The sequence below is a fragment of the Atta colombica genome, unplaced genomic scaffold (genome assembly GCF_001594045.1).
Source record: "Atta colombica isolate Treedump-2 unplaced genomic scaffold, Acol1.0 scaffold134, whole genome shotgun sequence".
Lineage (NCBI taxonomy): Eukaryota > Metazoa > Arthropoda > Insecta > Hymenoptera > Formicidae > Atta > Atta colombica.
Genome location: NW_017259222.1, coordinates 287,394 through 312,858, shown reverse-complemented (window position 1 = coordinate 312,858; position 25,465 = coordinate 287,394). Strand labels below are relative to the sequence as shown.

Here is a 25,465-nt window from a genome sequence, read left to right as displayed (position 1 = left end):
AATAATTTTAGTATAAATATAAAAATAATAATAATATGAGAAAACATCAAAAAGAATGATAGGATAATTGCTTCGCATATAATATATTGCTTCTTATAAAAAAAATCAAGTTTGGAGGAATGTAAAAAGTTGCTCATATAAATAATTATGCAATAATTTTTTATATAATTATATATAGTAGATATATATAGAACTTTGAACTTTCAATATTGTCAGTATTAGACGAAATTTCTTTTATGCTATTAAAAAATTAAACGACTTGCCATATATTTTTGAAAAAATTTATATATTTTCTCTGTTTTTTAAGATTTTTTAGATTTTCCAAATGTTCTATCTATAGATACAATGAACGAAGGCGGTATATACGCGCACTTGGTTCTGTCAGTGTTATGTAGGCGGGGGTGAACGCAGTTCGCCCACTCGTCTTGGTACAGGTGCCTCCATTGATCGAATCGAGGGAGGCAGCGACCGCCAGTTACGATAAAGCCGGCGAACGAGAGGGGTAAAAGCCACGGCTATTCGACCGAGACGAGAGCATGGCGGATTTACCCCGGACATCATCATTGGTCGACGTCCATGCGGGATCGTTAGCATGAGATTTGTCAGCCTACTGACTCAACAAAGACGTGGGACAGTTGCGTACGATACGTACACATAAACGTTTTTGGACGTTTTACAGACAATTGATCCTTTTCCAGAAGCAGAAAGAAAAATATCACGAAAAAACATGTTTTTGTAATAAAACAACAATTTTAAGAAGACAAACGCTTCCAAAAATGTGTGCGACGAAAGAGATCTTTAATTGAAAATGTCTAGATAAAATTGAAAATTTCTAAATCAACTTATATATAATTATATGCATTATAATTTGACAATTTTTATTGTTTTACTCATTGTTTTATAATAGAATAGAGTGAGTCAATGTAGTACCAGTGATCGGATAGCTGAAATAGATTATAACTAATTATGGATGGCTTAATAGATTATAGCCAATATACGGACTCCGGTATAATTGCCCTTCGATCACAATTATCAAATTAGTATGGGAAACATTAATATAAATTGATAGTTAATGATAAAAGATAACTAATTGATCTTTATTAAATAATATTTTATTTTTGTCAAAAATTATAAAAACCGTTTATTACTTTGCAAGATTACGAACATTGAATCATTTGTTTGTGCTGTTCAGCCATTGATACACTGACACACTTTATTATTTATTTAAATATTTCAATTAATAATTGTTATAAGTGGGTTCAAATAATTCGATTAAAATTGAAATGAGTTTAAATAAATCGGTTAAAATTGAAAGGAGAGTGAAAGTCCGAAGGGATTAAATTCTAGAGCAAATCATACAAATCTTTACGCACTCAGCAAACGAGAATGAATTAAAATTGATTGAAATTTGTTTTATCCGAATGCGTATTTTAAATAGCGAATACTTTTTTTTTGGATTTAATTGAATTCAATTGGATTCAATTAGATGCAATTGGATTGAAAAACTGCATTTCCTATTTAAAATTTTGAATTGAACCGTATTCACAATTATGTTATTGTGCACAGGAAAAGCTAACATTATTTTTAGATTGAAAGACACCAAGATATGCTCCAAGATTACAATTCCTATAAATGAATAAAAATGTATTCAGGATTGAAAAGCATTCATTTTAACATTCATAAATCAATATTTCTGAAAATCTGAACCCATTTCAATTCATTTCAATCCATTCTCGTTTGCTGGGCAGAGACAAATCTCAGAAAATAAGAGATTCCGAAATAGAGAATCCGAAAAGAATTTGTACGGACGCCATCGCTGAGGACTTCCCATTGTCGGTTACATTATTGTCAGTGGAAGTATCTGTTTCGATCAATAATCTGCTGGAAACATCCGTCTGCCTTGCCGAGTTACCCAGCTGACTGGCCACCTCGTTGAAGGTGGTGGTAGCGGAGTAGCAGCCAGTATCAGCAACCGGCAGTAGCAAGCACCTGCCGAGTTCCCTCCCCGTAGTCCCCGTATTATGCTCGCAAACGCGCGACCGTCAAACCGTGAGTCACTACCATCGTTGCATGTTAACGTTTACCTGCCCGCGCTAAAGCTCTATATTAAAGAGCTTTAGTCCGCACGCGCCCACCACGCTCTCGCAAAGTGATGTATTACATGCAACAACGTAACATTATGCGCCGCGCAAAAAGAGACATAATGGGACTAGCATAGCGTACAGTACTATCTGCGTTCGAATCGATTGCGGACACATTATTACAAGACGATCCATTTTGATGACGCTCTTCGCACTGGATTACATTCCGATTATAGTCGAAATGACGTGAATACAAGTCGATGAATACTGGGCGAAGGAAAAACGCGGACACGATGTGTAGGAATAGATTATATAGCGTATGCATGGTCTCGTTGTGATCCGTCGTTTTACAATAATACTATCGACGATTCGCCTATCTTTTTTAGACTTTTTTTTTATTTTTTGGAAATCAATTCTATATAAATGTTCGATTCGAAATGTATGAAGGATTTTCTCGCGGTTGATTTTGCAAATCAAAGGAAGCGATACAACTGCATGAAATGCAGACGAAGAATATATGACGCAATTGTCTCTTCTTAAGAAATATGAGGGGTCAGTTGTGGCGGTGTACTCCTGTTGCTCCTGAGAATGTAGCGGGTCGCGATAAAAATGATGTGGACGTATTTCAGTGGGCAATTTAAAAGACCGGATAATACGCCGGAGGTTACGGATATAGACTCCGACGTGGACGCAAGCCAGAGTTCCGGGAGGGCGGAGGCGCTCGCGCATAAAATATTCAAGAGAATTGATTCCGATGGCGAATAGCAGCAGCAGCAGTAGCAGACATCTACACCGCGACTATTCATGGCGATAATGACGTCTGCAAAACCATGAAATCCTTACGCTTCGATGTCTCTCTCAGCAAATAATAATAAATGATTATAGAAAAGAAAAGAAAAACCAACTTCTCCTCTTACTTCGTCTTTATGTTGTTTTCGATAATAAATTTTTTAAATAATACTGAAAGTATATTTTCTAATGGCAACATTTTTTTTAAATTGATTTGAATTTTTATAATTAAAATTGCGTTGATATACATAATTCAAGATATTATAGAAAGATTGAGTAATGTAATTAAAAAAAAAGACTATTAATATATTTTGGGTACACAAGAGGGTATTAAAAAAATAAAAAGGAAGAATTAAGAAGAATTATATGTTTATCTCTATATATTTCAAGTGCTCTCATATCCATCTACAAACTCTCGTTTTTATTATTATTATGATATTCTACTTGGAGTTTCTCTTTTCTAATTCTTCTTATTTATTCTTCTACCCTTTTGCATTCCAAATTATATTATTTTAATTGTTTTTTCTTGATCATATTACTAAAGTTTTCTATAACCTTATCTCTCTATTACTGTCATTTTAATTTTAAAAAATTCAAATCAATTTTTTAAAGTGTCATTAAGAAATATAATATTGTCATACTCTTAATATTGTTTATTGGTAATACTCTTAATATTGTTTTTAAAAATGTTTCTCCGAAACTTCTTCTCAGTTTCTATGTTAGGTTTTGAAATTAAGATTTCGTGTGCCGACCTAAAGTTAGACTTCAATTTCAATCGTGCACTTTTTCGTGGTGTAATTTGCGCACTGGATTCTATAGCAATCTTATGTTTTCAGCAATTTGAAAAGACAAAATAAAAACTATATACTCACCAAACTCACCCCCAATTCGAATTTACACTTCGCGACACTGACTGATTGAAGAAAATTCTCAAGCGGCAAATAATCCTCGTATCATTTGGAGATATTGTTCATAGATTATTTCAATCTATTTCCATTCGAAGTAAATATTTGATACTGCACACGATCCTTGCATTATCTTAAAATTTGAAATACGATGATACACTATTTGTTAATATCATCACGCGCGCGCGATAAATTATCAGAAGCTAATTAAATGTTCTTATTCGATTAACTTCAATTCAATGTCGATGTTCAGCGAGCTCATTTTTTCCTTTTGCAAGAATCCGAGATCGTTTTATCAAATTGATTGTTAGTCACGGTAGTTCTATCCGAACTAACGACTGCCATTGAAGAGCACTGGCACCATCAACCACCATAGCACCATTCTACCGCCATCTTCTTACCTGTACAAACGATACCACTACGACAGGTATAGCAGGTGCGCGTGCACAATCGCCAGGGTTATCGATTACAGTCATTACTTATTTCAAAGGTTCATTCTCGCGTGAAAAATGCGACGAGATAGCTTGAGCAGAATAAGTTTAAATATAACAATTTGCAAGGATTGCAGGAAGCAGTCCTCTCTATCCTATCACCTTCGCGTGAAACAAGTTTCGTCGCGAAAGAAAGATTCGAAGCAGCAAATTATCGAATTGTAATCTTTTCTTCTCTGCATTCTCAATTGATATATCTGATAAAAATTATATTGTGTCCTGCGATATTATTTTTTAAATTAAGTAATGGAATTCATAATGAAAAATTAAGCTTCGAATATTCGACTATAGTTTATGAAGTTGAAAATATCAAGAGCAATCAAATGTTATGATGAATCTAAGACTGATGCATTATGGATCATATCATTATAACTTTATGAATCTGAGATTGTGTGTGTGTGTGTGTGTGTGTGTGTGTGTGTGTGTGACATTTACATTTTTGTGGACGTAATTTATGGATGTAATTAAAATTAAGCGTGGAGTCTAGTAATTTTTATCTTTGTGATATTTAATCTTTTATTATATACAGTATCAGGCTGCTCCTCGCCCTAATGAACTGCAATGTTCACGAAACACTGGCATTCTAAGAATGGATTTGAAGGAGATAATCCGCGAAACACATAATTTCTGTATAGAAAGTGTGGAAGCCTCAAGCGTCTATAATCTTTTATTATATTTAATTAAATTTGTATGTAAATCATGACTAAAAAAATTTTGTAAAGTTAAAACCAATTCTGCTTAATTTTTAATGTACCCAACATTAAATACAATCAATAGGTTTTTAACATTTTTTTGTTATTAACTCATCTTTGGCCGTTTATTTCATTTGATTGTTATATTGTCTTTTCTTATTTTTTTTCTAATTGTTTATATTACACCAGAATATTTTACAGAAAAATTTAATCAGATACAGAAGAAGAGAACACGATTGGCGAAGACTCTAACGTTCGCACAACGGCGAAATTGCACCTGGACCCGCAGTTTTTAAAATCTGCCGGTAGACGAACCGCCACGTGCAAGATAAGAGGGACAATTAGTCGTAAAAGGAATCAGTAAGGCGTGAAAACTTGGCGAAATAAGGGGAGTTTAGCGAGAAGAGAGAACTGCGAGTGTCGATGATTTATTTCCATTACATTATAGCACTCCTAATATTTGATACTCGTATTTAAATCTGTCCTAAGAAAATCCTCAAAAAATGGCCAATGCGGATGTATCCTCGATATCATCTTGACGACTAGTCTGCCGAGTCAACTCCTACGATGTTCCTTATGAAAGATTATGGAAATCAGGACTTTTAGACAAGAAACAGTTATACGTTTGTACAGAATGGACTGTAATTCGTGAATGAAAAAGAAAGCGATTATTTATGTAAAGATCGGAAAAGATGTAAAATATTTCTTTTTGAAGAATTCTTCGAATTTTCTGAAAGTCCAAAATTTTTGTTGCTCTTAAAAATCGATTTGCACGTAAAAAAAAACTAACTTTTGATTTTTGATTGACGTCATTTTATTATTTTTCACTTCTCTCCTTTTCCCAGGTTCATGTTCTCTACAAACATTCACAAATGAAAATATCTTTCAGGATCATTCAGAGTCGAGATATGCACACTGCACTTTTTTATAGTGCATTGAACGCTAATAATTTAGAACTTAATAATGAATATATCTATCAAATTTTTTATATATTAAAGCTAATTCAATATACGTACCAAAATCTACAAAATTCCAATAGATTTTTTCAAAAAAATTCCTAAAAGCGGCTTTCAAAGAGATCCCTTAATAAGAGAATTTTAAGTAGATTTAATCGGTGAGAAAAGTAAATGTTATCCTTATAGACATGCGCAAATAGAACTAACAATAAATAATAATAAAGTCAGAAGGTGTTTTGTATATAAAAATGTAATATTTTTTTTCAATTTATCTTTACATAAAAAATCAATTCTTTTTGTACCACGAATTACAGTCCACTGTACAGATACAAATACAAGTTCATATACACATATATCCGCATAAATATGTGCATACATACATGCATATGCATGATCCGCTAGAAATTCTAATATATAAATATAAATATTTCATTGAATAAGTCGCGTTATTGCGCGAATTACATGAACCGAAGAAAACGCTGTCAGAATGTGATGTATACCTACGATTGTATTGTGTATGAGCGCACGCGCGCGCACGCACGTATATGTTTAAGAGTCAGAGGAAGAGAAGGAAAAGGAGAGAGATGGAATACGAGGAGAAAAAACGTACGTGCATACCGATTGTAATTCAATTTAACAAATGCCAGCTCGCCAGCGCGCTTCTCAATAGTCATTCTATTGCGCACACGTGGTCATTCCATGACCACGAGAATACAAATTCTAAGTGAGACGACGACGCATGTCGACTGAAACAGTCATCGGTTTCCGCTATCTACGAGATATCGTTCGGAGTGCAATAACATTGTTCATACACGGTATTCGAAAGGTAAAAGTTTGAAGAGAACTGCAAAAACCGATGTATTATGATGTGTGACATGCCCTGCAGTCACCTCACTGCTTTAATTACCGATTCTTATGGTTGATTAGTAGTGAACGGTGTCACTCCGTTATTAGCCATATTGTCCAGAACACCACTGATGTACGCCGCGACATCGATCGTCGCTTCCTCGGCTTGTCTGATGAACGGATGTTCCAGCAGTTTATTGTACTTCGGTCGCTGCGTCTCCTCTTTAATTAAGCTTAACAGATAATACAAACGATTGTCATAAGGATTGTCCAAAACGAACGTGTAGTTGTACCGGTAGAAAAATATGATGTTATTCTACCATGTATTCACAAAGTTCACAAAATCCATAGTGAAGTGATTGCCATTCTCATTGGGGGAAAGTCGCGGCGGATCACCTTGAACTACTTGATACAGTTGTTCAAAAACAGAGTTCCACTTTGGATATGGAAAGTATCCTGTAGCAACCTCCATCAGCGTAATACCTAATGACCATACGTCGCTCCGTACATCGTAGCCACGTGCGCGTTGAGGGTCTATCCTTTCCGGCTAAATAATTATAATATTTATGAAACATGAGCAATTTAACACAAGCTATTCGTTTTAGGATTATTAATTACACACGCTGTAAAACTTACAGCCATGTATGGTCTACAACCAGCATCACGAGTCCTCGCAATCGAGTCCACAAGCTGGCCAGATATACCAAAGTCGCACAATTTTATGTTACCTCGACGATCCAATAAAATATTACTAGGTTTCACATCCCTGTGAATTATTCTTAGTTTCTCTTTGAGGTAATTCAGTGCCTTTACAGTGGCAACTGTGATTTTGCCTAGAATACATTCTGGTATCCTCTCGTTTAATCTCTCATAGATGAACTTGTAAAACTTATCTAACGATGTATCCATAAGTTCCATGCAAATCCAACAATCTCCCTGTATATGAAAGAATAAAATACTCTAATAATTATCTTGATCATTAATGTGCGATATCATCGAACTATATATACCTCTTTAAATAAAGCGCCATAAAATTGCACAATACACGGGCATTCATTCGATTTCATCACAACTTCCAAATCCATTAACAATTGCTTTTGTTCTCTTTCGTCCACGGTAGAGCGAATTCTCTAAAATATAATTCAAATAATTTACAAATTCTAAATAGAATTTATTAGGTGTGTGCAAAGATTTTTTGTCAATTTTATGCAATACAAGTCATAAAAGTATATGTCCTTACTTTCTATAACTTTTTGCCATCTCTCAGTTCAGATTTTTTCGCGAAAAAAAGACATTGGTTTGGAAGTAATAACATCATTAATCTATCTTCTAATTCTAGCTACATCTCAAAAATGTTATGCAACTAAAAAATACATCGATCGGAATAAGTGGTAATCAAGTCAAATAAATACGCACACAAGAGAACTTTTCAGCCTAAGTTAAAGATGGTTTGCAGAGTACAAAAAGTATGCAGCCTAGACTCATTGTGCAGCAAAATGTGCAGCAACCTTCTAATTTCCATGTTATTTATAAATAGCTTTTTCTATTCGATTTTGTCAAATGATTCAAGTAACAATTATAATATTTGACAATAATTGTTTCATCTGATTTGAGCTTATAAAACAGCATACTTTCAATATCCTACTAGATACAAAAAAGACTTTATACATGGATGTTCAAGTTTACTGTTATATTCATTAAATCATGATATATGATGTTTCACAAACTTCAATGCCAACTCTTCAAAAATGCAAAAAAAGAAACAAAAATTTATTTGAATATTAAATAATTATACCAGAAGACTAAAAAATATATAAAACTTTTGCACACACCTAATCATTGTAATTAAAATTGTAAATTGAAGCCAGAAGCACATAGAAAAACATAAGGGAGCAGTTCACATGCATACCGTTACAATTGTCCACTGTCGATCACAGCAACTTTCACTTTTTATCAAGGAATTTTTTTTCTTTTTTTATTTTTTTTAATGCTGTGATTAGTTGATATCCAATTGCAACATGCACAACTGATACATTCAAAAGCAGTAAGCAATAAGCAAATTGACTAATATCACGATAAAAAATATAACGCATTAAGCTTATGTTCTCTATAATTAGCCAATTTGCTTATTGCTTATGTCTTATTTTCTTACGTTTCTCTGTTTCTGACTTAAGTAGAATTGGAAGGAATGAGAATTTTAATTACTTACCTTCACAGCCATAACGGTATTGCTTATCCTATGAATCATTTTATTTACAGTTCCAAATCCTCCTCTTCCTATTTCTCCAAGATCCTGAAGGTCCTCGCTTGTGAAATCGTACACTATGTCTGAAGATAATTGCAATTTACCAGTAGTCTGCATAGACTGGCACATTCGTAGTTTGTCTCTACAATAAGCCTCCGTTGTAATTTATCTCAAATGATATGCCTTCTTTTTGTTTCTAATTCCATACCTTGCCTTATCAGGAAGAAATTCTTGCTGCTGTAACATATTGCGAGATCTTACTGGCAGCTTAGGTAGAGATAAAGGCAGACTTGGGCGAGAGGATCTATCATCACGAATGGAAAAGTCAGTCTTATTATGTAGAAAGGACAAACACCTATGGAATTATTTTGCTTGCTAAAATCTCACATTGGTGGACACGCCATGGCTCCTGTTGAATTTGACAATAAAGAATTTGTAGAATTGGCAAATGACAAATTATTGCCTTGCGTTTGGAAACTAAGTTTCAGCTGTCTTCGTCTCTCTGCAACAGAACGCAGGATAGTGAGGAAATCATCCTAACATTTCAATTTCTTTCTTTCTCTATCTATCTCTTTCCCTCTTTTTCTCAAAAAGATCGCATAATGTCGAACGTACCCGACATCTCATTTTGAACATCATTATTTGTTCGAAAATCCATTCGCGGAAAATTAAAAGATCTGCCAGAACCTGCAATGTTAGGATTCTATTAGAAAGTAACGAAGGAAACTTTGAGAGAATCATGCATCGTTCGACGAAATCGTGGTCCTCGCTTATCCACGGGAATCGAGACTTGTGTCACCGCGAAGATAAGATTAGGTTAAGTTATTCACATAAAAAACGACATCATGTGTACGAGAGTAACAACAACATACCTTGACCGGTCTGGCTGGATAAGTTGCTCTGATTCTCCGCCATTCTGGCAAGAATCACCCTCGAACCTCACGTTTCGCGCCCGCACGGAATCGTCAAAGGCGCTTCTTTTAGGAGACCTTCTCACAGGATCTCAACAGTCTGGCGTATACATTATGTAGCAATCGCACCATTTGTATTGTCGCGCGATCCAAAAGGTGAGATTCCGTTGCCAGCTTTCAAGTTCCGAGACGATAACCAACGATAACTACCGAATCACAAGTCACCGAACCTATGAATCTTCACGAAATCTCACTTACTCGTCGACAGTTATCCAAGTTATCACGAGTCACGAGCATTCGACCGCTTAAGGTGCTTTTCCATGGACGTCAATTGACGCTCGAAAATAGGTTCGGGTAAGGTTAGATTAGTATTGCTTATTATAATAAGCAAGCATAACAAAAAGTCATGATAATATTGAAATAACGTTAAGATGACTCCAAAACACTGAACTATATATATATACATTGGAATGGGCATCGAGAGAAATTCGTGGTTACAATTGATCAGCCGCCATTTTAGTTGGGACAATATTTGAGCGAATCAGAAACGTTCGCGCGCGCGCTGTGATCGATGTATCGATCGATGTATGGAAATCTTATATGGACACGAATGTATGTAAATAAAAATAATGTCATTTCAATTTTATTAATACATTCAATAAAATAACGTTAATAACAATTTTCATATCCTTAGCCATTCCATATCGTTAACATATGTGCAGGAATTGATACATTTAATATAAAAATTCTTACCTATGAAATGAAATGCTCTTTTTACTTCTTTGCCCACACCCAGATAGCACTTCATATTGATGCTTTGCACATTTTACAGTCATGCGATTTTATAATCTTTCAAAGTAATTTTTCAAATATAACCCCACACCACACGATAATCTTGCTGACATAGGTCAACGCGATGCTACAAATGCTTTAAAGCAATTTTTGATTGGTAAATTTGTAAAATTCTTTTTTCTAATTGGTCAACCAAACGCTTCAAAGCATTTGTAGTGAGACTTTGACCGCAGCCATATCTCACTAAAGAATAAAAACGTAAATGCGCATGAGTATCTGAAAGCTTCTGATTCGTTCTCATAGACTGTGGTCAATGGCTGTGATGGCCCAATTAGAAGAAAGAATTTTACAAATTGACCAATTAAAAAACGCTTCAAAGCGTTTGCAGCCTCACATTGACTACCTATATTGATCAAATTAAAATGACCAAATTAAAATGATCATTGGTGTCACGATTTTCTATGGTTCACACGGAGATGCCCACTCCAGTGTATATATAATTCAGTCATTCCAAAATGATTATTAAAAGTCATTTTTCGATTATTAATACTGTAATTGTGATTGTATGCATGCAATCACAATTTTCACATCTAAACAATTTGAAATCATCAATATAATGATGCACCTATATACCGGTAATTATAGTTTCGTCTAAAATATATTTGCAAAAAAAAAGCCAAAGATATAATGCCACAAAAAGAATTGAAATAAAAAAACTATCTTTATTAAAAACAATCCCTCAGAACACAGTTCAATCTCCGAGAAGCATCTTGAAAACTGATTGACGTCCTTATGATGATGAGCGTCCTTTGGAGAACATCTTTAAGACTGTATTATATGTTAATTTCTTACAATTATAATAGAAATACAGAAGCATTTAGAGTATATAAAGTATAACAACACATTAAAATGAGAAAATGAAATGAGAGGCGCAGAAATTGAAAAAGGATTTTTACATTGTTAACAAGTAGAAAATTGTAGAAACAAATAATAGAAAACGAGCAAAATCTCCAACAGCAGCATACTTGACGCGACCGTTTGGTGCATAAGAAAATGAACCATTTAAAGTACTTTTTTCCTTTCTTTCCATAAAATAGAGGATTTTGATTGGTTCATTTCTTAAGCCTTATGCGTTGTGTAAGAATCTGTGCTCCGGCAACATAGATTTTTGTACAACGCATAACTGCTTTATATATTATACATAAACGACTCAACCAATCATATTCCTTCCTTTCCTCCTATTTTACGGAAAAGAAGAATGTTGATTCTTTTATGCATTATGCAAAAGTCTGTGCTGCGGTCAGAAATTTCAAGGAAACAGGCACACAGAGAAGCAATTAGCAGAGTGGAGAAATCAAAGAAAGGAGGAGGATCTTTTTCCTGAAACCACAAAAAATAGTGCGCTGTCTCAGCGCACTACTGCCCTCTGAAAGTTTCTCTCTGATATCACACTGTACTAATATCATGGTGGAAAAATAAAAAACAGATCTCGGACCTCATGCTACAAATAGTCGCTATTAGAAGAATGGTTAATTTATGTTTATTTGTTACATCGTCTACAAAATTATTAAACAATTATGGATTGGCAAGGTGAGACAAAATAAATAATTTTTATAAATAGATTATGATCTTTCTTTTTGACAATTATTTTAATCATTGTATATTTACAATTTTCATACATTTATAGAAGTATAAATAATTTTAGATATTACTTCACGAATCTTAAAAGAGGATATAGCGTTTTCCCATCCAATTATATTAGACCAGTATATAATAAAGAAGAACAAGAAACTCTATTTCAAAGCGATGAAGCAAAGAAGATTATACATGAGCAAATAAAACCAGCATTAGCCACTGATACATGCTCCGAATTTTATGATAAAAGAGTGCTGTAAGAAACTGTTCTAATTTTAGCTTTTTTTCAATGCAGACTTTTTTGTACTATTTTTTTACTTATCCTTCATTTAGAAAATTTATTAATACTCTTATGAAGAACGGAAATAAGAAATTAGCGACAATGTTGGTAACGAAAACTTTCGAAGGTGTCAAAAGAATACAGCTGGAACGTTATCATAAAGCAACGACGAGTGAAGCAAAAGCTGAAATTGAATTGGATCCATTTGTAATTTTCCACCGTGCTGTCGATAATTGTATACCAATTTTACAATTAACAAATTGTTCAAAAGGAGGAATCACATATCAAGTAATGTAACTAGAAATTGAAATTAAAAAATCAAGAAAGAAATATTATTTTGAGATAAAAATCTATAAGAATGTTAGAGATGTGAACAAATGATTAAAGTTTTAAAAGGTTTATTGCACAAATTTTTATCTCTATTTTAAGCTCATTCTATATGTTTACAAAGTTGTGAGACTAAAACTATAAATACTATCTTCAAAACTGTGGTTAACATATATTGTATCCCTCGCAAATTAAGAGTTAATACTAAACATGGATTTCTGAAACTTTAATCATTTGTTTATATATCTATAAGAAATAAAATAGTTTCGTTCTAATTAAACGTAGTGTTTTCTTTTTTAGTCTTGTAATATCAATTTTTAGCAGTGTATATTGTTAAATAATATTAATTATGTAACAACTGATGATGTAAAATCGATCTTTTAGGTTCCTATTCCAATTACACCTCTAAAAGCACAGCATAAATCCATGTTATGGTTAATTCAAGCTGCAAACGAAAAAGACTCTCATTTGAGATTTTATGATGTATTAGCCAAGGAATTAGTAGCAGCTTCTCAAAATCAGGTACACAATATTTACGTATTTATATAAATATAAAATAATTTCTACATTGTGATGTATATAATATGCTATATGTATACTATAGGGTATATATTAAGTATACTAAAAGATTTCAAGTGATTCTTCATCACAAATTTAACAAAAACTTCATATGTCTGAAACGATTTAGTTTCAAAGATACAGAATGTCAAAGTTGAAAAAAATTTCGAAAACCATTCAGATTATTTTTATAAAACTTTGTATATGTTTGAAAGTCATTTCTGATATATGGTCAAGTTTTCTTGAATTTGTATGAAGAATTATCCTTTCAAATTTTTTAATATACATCCTGTATAAGATATTACAATGACATCTATTCTCTGTCTTAGGGTCGTGCAGTTAAATGGAAGCAGGAATTATACAAGAAATGCCAAGCTAATCGGGCTTATGCGCACTTCAGATGGATGTAGATAATAATAAATTTAATCACTCGCACTAGATTAGTATACATTAAGGTTCGAACATAATGAAAAGAAAAACAAGAAGTAACAGATTTCAACCTGTTAAAGACCTAATATATTCTGATTTTTAGTTAAAATTTGTTATCGTTTATTCCTTTTATTGTTTCTGAGCACTAAATACAGCAAAATAATATCAATGATCAATTTTACCATTTACGATTAGCTTGATTGATCTATTAAGTCAACTGTGACTTATTAATCTATTGGATTGTCTGGAAAGTTCGTGCTGACTAACCTATATAATTTAATAAATGTATATTAAAATTTAAATTTTCTGCGTTTCAATTTTCCTTCAACATCGGCACGAACTTTCCGGACAACTCAATATATTGAATATTTAACAAGAAATATTCAAACTGATTAGAGATGGTGAAACCAGCCTATAATCAACGAAATAATATATTTTGTTAAATAAGTGACAATATCATTACTGAGCATTCAGTTGTTAAAATATTTATATACTTTACATTTAATTTAATTAATTTCATATATAGCAACTTTTAATACTCAATCTAAAGTAATCAAAGTAATCGAATTTGCTATAAAATAGGTTCTATATGTATGAATAAATTAATTTTGAAATATAATAATGCTTTATAGAAATACTTTATACAAATTTAACAAAATTGTTAAGCCATTCCTAGAATACATCTAAATTTGTCAACATCGATTATTTGTCCAAACTTCATATTTATTTTTAAGATCTCCGTTTGTGAAGTCAGCATTATCTTTTTGTATAAAGGATCAGTAATACTGATCGAGTTATCTGACATGGGATAAATTTCATTGAAAGAAACTTTCAAGTCTATCCTCTTTCCCCAATAGTCTATATAAGATAATATCACTTTTTTTTCATCCAATTTCAAGTATACACATCCTATGAGATTATTGCATAAAAATCCAAGAACATGCAGCCACATTGTTGTTAGAATTCCTGTGGATGAAAAGAGAAAATATTTATTTATATAAATCAATTTTACTTGAGAGAAATTTAAAATATGTTTCTATTTTACCAACTGTTATTGATGTACTAGTTACGTCAAAGGGCAAGAAGTTGGTCAAATGAAATCCAATGATTACTGGTGTGGCTGCCCCAATGAACATAGTAAATCGATATTTTACAACATTTAGACCACAAGCTTGTTTGACAAAAGGAAACATATAGATCACTTCATAATCGGGGAATTTCGTGGAGACAATTTCTACTTTTTGCTTTTCTTCATTTTTATTTTTCGCAATATGACTTAATGTTTTAATGTTCGAACATCTAATGCTGTTTGAAGCACGATATAAAAACACGTTCTTTGCACGTTCGCAAAAATTCGACAAGAGTCGGGAATACATTTACGTAATGTATACTATAATATTTCCCTAGTTCTCATTTATGTTTCTTTTCAAGAATAGAGGAGATTAGATATCTTGGGTCGATCTCAACTCTCAACTCCTAACTTTAACCGACCGCTTCGACGGCCGATTAAATATTGCCAACTGCAAGACTTAAAAACATCCTTTTCTGAGGGCGCCGAATATTCACATGTTCAATTCATATGACTTTTTCATAATTGAGAAATTTGTAATTAAAATCGATTCTACTTAAGTGACAATAATGCAAGATAAAATATATAATTGAACAGTTGTAAAGTTTACTAATTTGTATTAACGATCAGATTAACTTAAAAATGCAAATCTTTTGAATGTAGATTGAAAATCATTATTCAAATTTGATTAAAAATCTTCTCTTTACTTCTTTTCTGGATGGATTGGGATGGATTTTCGACCCATTATGATTCAATGGTCGCGTTCAGTAAAACTTGATAGTAAAATTCAATTTCATACTTAATAAATAATCACTTATTTATAGTAAATAATTACTTGTCTATTACTTTTTTTACTATTATTTATTATTTTTCATTTAACGTGACTTTGACAATATATGTTAAGGTCAAGTTCATGAGAGAAATCTCCTCCAATTAGTATATTTATTTAAACAAAATTGTATATCTAACTTAATTTTTTATATTTATTTTAATCTTACAGTATTCAATTAATTTTAAAGATTTTCGTCGCGTCGCACAAGATACATTCTTGAATTCATTTTGTATACTTCGATTCCGTATGATTTTGACAATTACCATAACTGCTTGTTACATGTCCAGATAGTGAAATTCTGAAAACCATTGAAAAAAATGTTGCAATCTTTGTTCTGTTTTCACGAATGTACATTAACATATCTCAATAATGATTGCATGTACATACGTACACTTTTTCTTTCAACCGTAAGTGACTTTTAGCCAGTTTTTCTAGTTTCTTGGCTCACTGTGCATTATTAAAAAAAAAGGGGATAACTTTCTAATATAATCGTTCTCTCTCTCTCCTCCTCTCTCTCTCCCTCTCTCAGTACAAACTTTTGTAAGAGATTTATATATGGAAAAGGAGCATTTACAATAAATATATAAAATCGATTGAATTAAATCAATACATACATTACTATGTAATATCTTAAATTTTTATTCGCACAGAGAACATTGTTTTCTATATTTTAAATGAGCTATATTTACTTAAACAACATAATTATTAGCTTTTGTCTGAAAATATAGCAACTGTAGAATAATAATCACATATATCATTCTATTGTTACATAATGGAGAGCAAAAATCTATATTCTGCTCGAGTGTAATAGTGATTGAACTGCATTTGCATTAAGTTTCTCTACTTTAATAACCGATTATCCGATCAATTGCTAGAAGAAAGAATTAGTTTTATAAACGAAAAAACTTGGTACAAGATACAATTTTACTATTACATCATAGCTGGAACATTTTTGCTCTCCATACTATACTCGTTAATTGCGAGGTTATTACATTCGATTATTCTAATATATACTGATTAATCTTGAAAATTCAAGTTAAAAATACTCAGCGAATGTATATACGAACATATATACAGGATATTCCACTAGTAATTTTAATCTTTAAAAATATTATTTTATTGAATACAGATTACTATTAAACTAAGAATCTTATAGGATTAATAATTAATGATAAATATTTAATGAACTCTATTTTTTTTTTCAATAAAAAATATGGAATGATAAATGAAAATATCTTTTTAGTCGAAAAAATATTTTTTTAGTCGATATACGTACAGCTACTGAAATTTTGACTTGAACATCTCTAATGACAATTCACTTGGAATTAAATGAAGATGAAAACTATCTTACTTTTCTAATCTCTCAAGAAAACATTCATTTTGAATTGCTTATAATTTAAAAGCTATTGATATTTTTGTATTAAAATTTAATATTAGATTTTAATTTACTTAAAAAAATCTGTCATTTTTTATGTTTAATTCAACGTTTATTCTATAAGTGGGATATCTTGTATAATTAAATGACACGCCAGACATATACATTCTTTCGAGTTGTGTGGAATCACACACGTGACTGCATTAATCACAAGAATTTATTATGAGCAATCATTTCTCTAAATATAAATTATTATAAATCATTTATAAAGTAAAAGTCAAACGACATAACATCTTACATCTTTTTCTTAAATAAGTTAAGTAACATACAGGAATGTGTGGGACAAGTGGAAAAACAACTTGTAATACAAATTTAAATATTTAGGATACAAAAAAAATGTATACGAAAAAATTTATATAATATCGGCATGTAAATATGAATAAAAATTTGCAGAATGACTGCGATGATAAACAAATACTTTTGGCACTCTCTTTTAATCTAACATCAGTAATTCAGAAAACATTTGTATGTAGAATAATACCAAATTTCCAAAAATGTGACTAATAATAAGTAAATTTATTCAAGTATAATTTCCGTGCTCTTCCAAATTTGATAAATGTAGAACTATGAAAAATATTTTACCCATGTATCTTTCAATTCTGATTATACATATCTTGTATTCTGTTTGTAAGATTTTATTTTGTTCAAAGTTAATAAGTGAAAATTAAAAGAATAGTAACTCTTAAAACCACTTATTGGCCAAAATGAAAAGACATGGATAAATATTGCTCACAGTTTTATTTATGCTAAATTTGAAAGAAATCGGAGTTATACTTAGGTTTACTTGTAGGTGCCCTAAATGCCTTGCTCATAATTTCTAACATTTGTATAGTTTAAAATTATACTTACAAAATATGTATTTTCAATTATTTAAATAAACTATTAGAAATGTGATAGATTGGAAAGAATATATGCATATATACAAGATATGTCACACAGTCATAATTCATATAAATCTAAGAATTCTTGGAACCTATTTTTTCAGAGAAACTTAATCGCTTTCAGTCGACTTTAACTTAATATTAAGAAAAAAGATGAAAAAGCTTCTCTCTTTTATTAAAATTTAATACAACAAAAAATGACATAACCAGTAAGTATGGAATATATTCATGATTGTATAAAATTTGATATGTGAAAACATGCCAGTAATAAAGATTATTAGATCCTTCTGCCATATCGCACGATAAGATAGATTAAGTTATCAATATATACATACATGTGGTTTTTTTCAGTATTAACACATTATATTTTAACATTAAAAAATAAAATGATAGTAAAGAAAAATGAAATAGAATATTTCAGATTCTTAAATTACAATTAGTGAAAATAAACATTGAACTCACTCTGCGTACGTATATTTATGGCTTTATCAATTTATTATATAATTAATTTTATGCTAATTAATTTTATTTGCTGTAATAAAAATTATACTGTCGCATAAATATGTATACAAATAATGTTATTTCGAAACATAATTAAATTTTATGCATGTATATTTATTTGGCAGAGGAGAAACTTATCTATAATATTATACATAAAAAGTATATCAAACTAATGACTTTCTCGTTTCTGTAATATGACATTCTGAAAACAATGCGTTTTACATTTCGAAATTATCGCGGAAATATTATTTAGTTTCTCTTTTTGAACCTACTTAACTAATTGCTTGCAAAATAAAATTTTAATATTATATACTTCAAAACATGTTACATCATCTATAATTTTCTATTGTTACATTTGTTTGTAACGTTTCATGACATATAATGGACAGATGGGTCTATGAAAGCTAGACCCATAGAACAACATCATTTTCTATGACAGTCTTTGACTTTGGCATTATTAAAATGAATAACACAAATTCTTTTCTATATGTCTTCAAAATATGTCCCACTCCATTTTACATACACATTTCATACAAACATAGGATATAACAAACGCATACAACTCTTACGAATGTATCTCAAGCATTAAATAAAAACAGATTAAAATAGAAAAATTCCATATAATATTAAAGTTTGAGAAATTTTTTCCTTTCTCAGATCATAACACGTTTGAATTTACATATCTATAATACGATTTGTATTCAATTATTCTTAAAAGTAATAAATGTCTTATGAAGTTATTAGAACATTTGAATCACACAATTTGTATCAATGATATAGCTGAGATAAAATGAAGTTCATTCACTTATTCGAGCTACTGATCATTTAAACGGTTAATTATCGCTTACAATTATTCGCACAAAACATGTTAGATTGCTCACCCAATTATAATTCCTAATCAAACAATACTAGCTGGAGTACTAGTTGGAGTGCTAACACCAATTGGCTGAGTATTTTCAACTAGTACGGTCCGCATGCTCGATGATGGAGCTTGAATATCCATTGCTGTTGTTCTCATTTCGCCAAAAGGCGCCCTAAAATATAAACAATTATATTAATCTTTTCAGAAATATTTTTTTTCAAGTACATACAGTATTTATAAAATAAATGTAAATCTACATTTATTATTTTTAACTCATTGCGCCATACGTGTACATTGTTTCCCATCTATAACTTATCAAGAAGACACAATCATGTCACACATTAAGTTCACAATGTCTTACATAATTTATAATGTTAGTATACACTTGCTATCAAAAGCATAACATAGCAGTATAACAGCCATCACATACAAAATAATATAAACATAACACAAAGTTGTTGGATCAATGAGCATTTGACATTAAGACATCATTGATTTATATTGATATTCATTAGCCCAACGATCTTGTGCTATCCTTATGCAGTTTATATCATTTTATATGTGATAAGCTATGGATTTCTACAAGAAGCCAATTCTGCTCGAATTTACCCAAATTTGCGATAAATCAGGATAAATCAGTTAAAGTGTGACAAATATCTCAGAAACAAAGCATTTTACAGAACAATGTTGATCTGTAAAATGTGACAAATGTTATCCAGGTTATGATCCTGAATTCAAGAAGTTTGCGTCAGTCGGACATCTTGTAATGCAAATGTCAGTATTGTAACTTTCCTTATGCCTTATAACTTGAAAAGTACTTAATGAAAAAATATTTTGTTATAGTGTTTTGAAAAGTTTTCGAGGTAAGTTATAATAATATGCAATAAAAATGGGAGTTCAACTTCCATTTGAAAGTCCTTCAAATCCACACACAATTCAAGATCTAAATCTTTAAAATTGACAAAATAATTTTCGAAATATCGAGTTGCTAAGTGTTGTAGGCCATCCTGTACAATAAAGAATAAAAAGTGTATCGAGAAGGGAATGATAGCAAAGCATTGAACTTAGATTTTATAGTAACATTAAATCTTGTATATTATTGCCTGGTTAGTGAAGTGATGCAATGAATGTTTGATGATTTACGTAGGCCTCCAGACATCAGGATCTTCCATGAGAGTAGTATGGTGATCTGCAGTAGGAGGCACTGTACCTTGTGGGGAACCCACGCCCGACGTCATTCCTGCTGGGTCGGGCCTGGATCCTCTGTTATTATGTTACAAATTAGTAAACATTTTGTAAAGAGATCAAATCGAGAACAAGATAAAGTTACTGTACATCACACATGTTTTACATTAATTCTACGAAGAGTTATAATGTGATGACCGTTACATACAATTAGAAATAACATTAATTTTATCAAGTCGTTCCTTTTTCTATCTAAGATAAAATTCTAAATATTTCTAAATATTTTTGGCAGTTTTAACCTTTTTTCTTGTATAAATAAAATTTTTCGTAAAATTATCTTGTAAAAATATTTCTTTACAAACCAAAGCAAGCTAACATCAAAAATACAAACACAATATAAAAATTGCTCTTCCACCTCAAAGCAAAAAACGTACACATCAAAAGGCAGGGAAAAAAAGCATTATATAGTTTTATATTAAAAGCGATGTTACATTTGAATGTAAGATTACAAGTGATCGAAAAGAGAAATAAATAAGTAAATGGTTCATAACACATATTTAAAAATTATAATTTCAATAAGAATGAAATAATATAAATCTTTCTTGTAATTTGAACATAATAACTTTATCTAAAAAGTTTATATAAAATTGCTATTGGATCATGTAATCTTACAATATGCACTTCCATTAAAGTTTAATGAAAAGTACATATTGTTTTTATGTGCATCAGTTTAATGATCGAACTGATGTTCATAAAAATGAGAAATTATTAAAAGTTAGACCAATTACCACAGTAACTAGAAAACAGGAAAAAATACAATCAGTTTTATATGAAGTAACAATACTGATTGCAATGCTTTTGATATATTCTTGCATCAATTTAATTTGACAGTTTTCTACAATCAAATAAAATTGATTTTGTCGACAAAAAATTATTACATTAATGATTAAATATAAATTATATCAATCATTTTTAAATTTCTGCACTTCTAATTGACTTAAACATTTTCTTTTTTTGTCAATAAAGTAATTTGATTATTTTACAAATGATCTCTTGTAAATTCGAACAAATTGTACTTACTTTTTGCCCAAAGACATCAAGCCATAAATTATACCCGTTGTAAATATTAAACCACTGCCAAATATACTACTCATTCCTGGACATAGGAAGACTGCTGGCAATGCTATTCTAAATCAATAGATATGACATAATTTAATGTATCGTAACATACAGTCCTTGATTGCATTATTAGCACATTTTTTGATAGATTCTTGCATATAAGTCTAATAATATTATATGTAATGTTTAAATTAAAGTTTGCCAACATAAATAAAAATTAACGAAATTTTTATAATAAAAACAGAAAACACATGCGTTGCCTTTATAGTCACTTCTACACAACTATTAACAAGTTCATCTTTTAATTGGATATTTAAGCAACAAATGGATTAAATTAAATGCATCCATTATATACATAATCATTTTCTTTATTTCAATTACAACAATGATAGATCATAATCATAAATCTGGATCAATAAAATATGAATCGTGACAAGTCAATAAATTGTAACAATTATGATGCATCTAATAATATGGCCAAGGACTATACAATCGTGAACAGACTAATTGCAATATTTTTTATTCATGAGTTTCAAAATGTAGCTTGCTCACTAACTGATTGCTTCTTATTTATTCTATGAGCAAGGTTGAAACCCATCGAAAAAAAGTGTTGCAACCGTTCTGTCCATGACTGTATACAGAAAAGTATATGAGTTTTACATTTACTAGGTATATTATAAAAGGTATACTATAAAAGATATAAAATTAAACTTACAAACAATAAACAGCTGCTCTATTCCAATAGGGTTTCTTCTCCACCCAATCGCTTAAATTTTGTACAAAATCGATAAACAAACAGCAGCAAGGCGCTTCGATCATAACAACCAGAAAACCTGCTATCATTTGCCACATACCGCTAATTAAGCAATCAATCTGGCCAAAAAGTATCGACGCACAATTCCATGCTCCGAGAAAAATTGCAACTGCAAAAAAAATAAACAAGGCAATCTTTGCATAAATTACATTTTACTTGAGAAAACTTATAGTCTGAAAGCACAGTTAACTTCTGTTGTATTTTAATTTGGGCACTTATACTGTAAGCTTCTACTTTCCTTCTGTATATAAATGCATGGATAAGGACAGAATGGAACTTATACTGTAAGTGCTCAAATTGAATATAGTCGACTTAATATTAGGGTATTAATACAATATTATTGGTCAATCTACAACTGACTTACATTCTACAATTCATTGTCAATTACGATCTTTGTGCTTAGGTCCTTAGTCTAATATTTCACAAACTTGTTAAGCATGTTAAGAAAATTTGTCTATCATGTAGCCAATCAAGAGACTTGAAAAATTATATTCATCAATCATTTCATATATCTTACAATATATTAAGTATTGGTATCTTATAGTTCCCAGTAGTATTAGAATTTAAGCAAATACTGTAACTGAGTGGAACATAAATTGTAGTTACAAGTTGATTAAAACATTATGAAATCAACCTGTGACTACGACTCATACTTTATAACTCAATTACGACTGTCTTAAGGATCGAGGCCCTTAATTAATAATTTCCAGTGCTAATTTTAATAAATTTTAATAAATCGTAATTTGTAGTCAATGAATTAGAAGAGTCTGAAGGATAGTTGGTGAATCATAGGTCAGTATTCATAGTCGGATCTTATATTTAAGACTTAAATATAGTCTTAAAATGAATGAACCAATCAGAGAGCTCCATTAGCATCTTTAGAGATTACTTAAGATGATTTTAAAATAAGAATCGACCATGAATACCATCCATAGAGTCAGCTAGCAGCTAACTTCCAAGACTATAGATTACTCATTATAGAATCATTATAAGAAAAATACCTATAATATGACAACAAATCAATAATAAAATGTTAATATAACAAATTAATTTGTATCTGTATTAAACATATGTTTCACTGGCAGAACCTATAATAGATTGGCAGAAATCAAACAGAATATTTTTTTAATAAGTAAATGAATTAAATTACTTAAAAAGTTACAAAAATGTTAAATTATGTAATGTGTTAAATTATGATTTCAGTTTCTGAAATCAATCTACTATTCTATTATATTTTTGATGACATTCTGTTGACAAATAGAACTTGTAGCACATACTTTGAAAATCTATTCTTGACAGATCCAATTATTTGGATTGCACATAAAGTTGTATAAATCAACAAATACATATATTTTAAATAATGAACTAATGTAGTATATTCTCTATATATTTAAAATATGAAATAAATATATGTTTGAAATTTGACAGAAATGAGTAAGGAAGTTCTAATACAGTGCAGTAATAAATGTAAATCTATACAAAAGAGTAAAAAGAAGCAAATGCTGATTGGTTGTCAGATAAAAAGATGATTTTATGACTGTGAATTGGATGATTAAATAAGTAACAGTTTTTAACATGAGTGCAGGTACACATGTCGAGCGCGCGCGCGCGCGCGCGCGAGAGAGAGAGAGAGAGAGAGAGAGATTGAAATAACGCGTGATGTATGTACAAAAAGAAGAAAAACTGCAAACGTACAGTATCGACTTTACTACTATGACTTACTTATGCTGCCTACAGTGCCAAGTCCGCGACCGGCATATTTCATCCACCAAGGCACATCGTCCTTGGCAACAGGGTCTTGTCCAGGCCTCTGCATGATCGATGCTATTTTTTCGCCAAACGACTAAAAGAAAAAACGCAAAACATGCACACACAATACCATAGATACGTTTGCCGTAGCACACGTCGATCGACATAATTAAAGATGTACATTTTTTTACCATTTTCGATAATATATTATTACTCTTTAGTGCGTCAGCTGAGAATGCTGACAGTGTCCAATATCACTAATATTTGCTAGTATTCGAGTAGTCTTGGTTGATGTACGGAAAATCGACCCGTTGCTTTCGCGTTTGCGATCATGAGGGCGTACTAGTGCGCATCAGATTTAAGGAGCATTTATACTGGCCTTATACTGACCGTCTCATAGAGCAAAATATCACAACCAATCACAACTCTGCAGTCATTATTCTGCTTTTTTTTGTGATTATGATTGGTCTCGCTGTTCCGTTCCGCTATAAATTTCCACTCACGAGACACCAATCTTAAGATGATATTTTATTTATGCATTTTTATACGATAATTTTTTTCAAGCCTATTGATTGGCTATGGGATAGAGATACCCTTTCTGTTCTGTACATATTTGTCGTATGACAAAACCGAACAAATGAAATAGCACCTTTTAGGACTGCCGCACACCTTCTATAATAATAATGCCTGTTTATGCCCTGTTCTACAACAGGTCGCAAGTCGTAAGCCGTAAGAAATTGGCCAATCGCAGTTAAGTGTGACAAGAATAATCGACTATGATGGTTAATTTCTTACGACTCTATTGTAGAACAGGCCTAACGGGTTCTGCCCTTAAGACATATCGTAAAACCAAAAACAATGAAAAGCACAGGCAACAGAAACAGGGAATAAGAGATTTCAATCTATCAGAAAGTATCTGTTCTAGTATATATGATTTGATATGATCTGATAGATTGAAATTTATTTCCTATTGCCTGTGCTTTTCATTGTGTTTCTAGCTTAAGAATTAGCTAATTAGTCTAGTTAAAAACTTTCTGTTCCGATTTGTTAAGTTTTAAGGTTCAGACCTCGATAGAAAAGC

The 25,465-nt window shown here is 31.2% G+C and overlaps 4 protein-coding genes and 1 pseudogene across 8 annotated transcripts; 1 reads left to right on the top strand and 4 right to left on the bottom strand.

Moving 5' to 3' along the window:
* Window positions 1–1,757: 1,757 nt before the first annotated feature.
* On the bottom strand, window positions 1,758–4,251 carry LOC108684342 (annotated as a pseudogene).
* A 1,081-nt stretch (window positions 4,252–5,332) lies between these two features.
* Window positions 5,333–9,920, bottom strand: LOC108684362 (dual specificity mitogen-activated protein kinase kinase 4). 4 transcript variants are annotated; one of them, XR_001931631.1, is made up of 10 exons: window positions 9,878–9,920; window positions 9,621–9,692; window positions 9,393–9,507; window positions 9,214–9,309; window positions 8,970–9,147; window positions 7,771–7,890; window positions 7,397–7,696; window positions 7,081–7,307; window positions 6,533–6,993; window positions 5,333–5,531 (listed from the first exon to the last, which is right to left on the bottom strand). XR_001931631.1 is itself a non-coding variant. In XM_018188635.1 (10 exons), the coding sequence occupies exons 1-9, from the start codon at window positions 9,918–9,920 to the stop codon at window positions 6,828–6,830; spliced, it is 1,317 nt and encodes a 438-aa protein (XP_018044124.1). In that variant the 3' UTR covers window positions 5,335–5,531; window positions 6,822–6,827. The 4 variants fall into 4 exon arrangements, 3 of the variants coding, with proteins under 3 accessions (XP_018044124.1, XP_018044123.1, XP_018044122.1); XM_018188635.1 differs by having other exon boundaries at window positions 5,335–5,531; window positions 6,822–6,993; XM_018188634.1 differs by lacking the exon at window positions 5,333–5,531 and having other exon boundaries at window positions 6,316–6,758; window positions 6,822–6,993.
* Window positions 9,921–11,997: 2,077 nt separating this feature from the next.
* On the top strand, window positions 11,998–14,218 carry LOC108684387 (28S ribosomal protein S7, mitochondrial). Its single transcript, XM_018188670.1, has 5 exons — window positions 11,998–12,298; window positions 12,414–12,599; window positions 12,677–12,911; window positions 13,335–13,472; window positions 13,838–14,218. The coding sequence occupies exons 1-5, from the start codon at window positions 12,207–12,209 to the stop codon at window positions 13,916–13,918; spliced, it is 732 nt and encodes a 243-aa protein (XP_018044159.1). The 5' UTR covers window positions 11,998–12,206; the 3' UTR covers window positions 13,919–14,218.
* Window positions 14,219–14,598: 380 nt separating this feature from the next.
* On the bottom strand, window positions 14,599–15,379 carry LOC108684341 (transmembrane protein 186). The gene is made up of 2 exons (XM_018188607.1): window positions 14,983–15,379; window positions 14,599–14,903 (listed from the first exon to the last, which is right to left on the bottom strand). The coding sequence occupies exons 1-2, from the start codon at window positions 15,311–15,313 to the stop codon at window positions 14,599–14,601; spliced, it is 636 nt and encodes a 211-aa protein (XP_018044096.1). The 5' UTR covers window positions 15,314–15,379.
* Window positions 15,380–16,036: 657 nt separating this feature from the next.
* On the bottom strand, window positions 16,037–24,722 carry LOC108684355 (calcium channel flower). 2 transcript variants are annotated; one of them, XM_018188625.1, is made up of 6 exons: window positions 24,576–24,722; window positions 24,358–24,478; window positions 22,537–22,744; window positions 21,783–21,890; window positions 19,537–19,689; window positions 16,037–16,136 (listed from the first exon to the last, which is right to left on the bottom strand). In XM_018188625.1, the coding sequence occupies exons 1-5, from the start codon at window positions 24,576–24,578 to the stop codon at window positions 19,554–19,556; spliced, it is 576 nt and encodes a 191-aa protein (XP_018044114.1). In that variant the 5' UTR covers window positions 24,579–24,722; the 3' UTR covers window positions 16,037–16,136; window positions 19,537–19,553. The 2 variants fall into 2 exon arrangements, with proteins under 2 accessions (XP_018044114.1, XP_018044113.1); XM_018188624.1 differs by lacking the exon at window positions 16,037–16,136 and having other exon boundaries at window positions 19,394–19,689.
* Between the last annotated feature and the right edge of the window lie 743 nt (window positions 24,723–25,465).

Coding starts and splice junctions, on each gene's coding strand:
- LOC108684387 (XM_018188670.1), top strand. CDS start 12,207: ATGCTACAAATAGTCGCTATTAGAAGAATGGTTAATTTATGTTTATTT. Junction 12,600..12,676: donor TTTTATGATAAAAGAGTGCT/GTAAGAAACTGT, acceptor TCCTTCATTTAG/AAAATTTATTAATACTCTTA. Junction 12,912..13,334: donor AAGGAGGAATCACATATCAA/GTAATGTAACTA, acceptor TCGATCTTTTAG/GTTCCTATTCCAATTACACC.
- LOC108684362 (XM_018188635.1), bottom strand. CDS start 9,920: ATGGCGGAGAATCAGAGCAACTTATCCAGCCAGACCGGTCAAG. Junction 9,508..9,620: donor TGTTCAAAATGAGATGTCGG/GTACGTTCGACA, acceptor GTTCTGTTGCAG/AGAGACGAAGACAGCTGAAA. Junction 7,308..7,396: donor GTTGTAGACCATACATGGCT/GTAAGTTTTACA, acceptor ATAATTATTTAG/CCGGAAAGGATAGACCCTCA.
- LOC108684355 (XM_018188625.1), bottom strand. Junction 22,745..24,357: donor TGGCACTGTAGGCAGCATAA/GTAAGTCATAGT, acceptor TTTTTTTTGCAG/TTGCAATTTTTCTCGGAGCA. Junction 19,690..21,782: donor TTGATGTCTTTGGGCAAAAA/GTAAGTACAATT, acceptor TTTATATTTTAG/GGCGCCTTTTGGCGAAATGA.
- LOC108684341 (XM_018188607.1), bottom strand. CDS start 15,313: ATGTATTCCCGACTCTTGTCGAATTTTTGCGAACGTGCAAAGAACGTG. Junction 14,904..14,982: donor TAGTACATCAATAACAGTTG/GTAAAATAGAAA, acceptor TTTCATCCACAG/GAATTCTAACAACAATGTGG.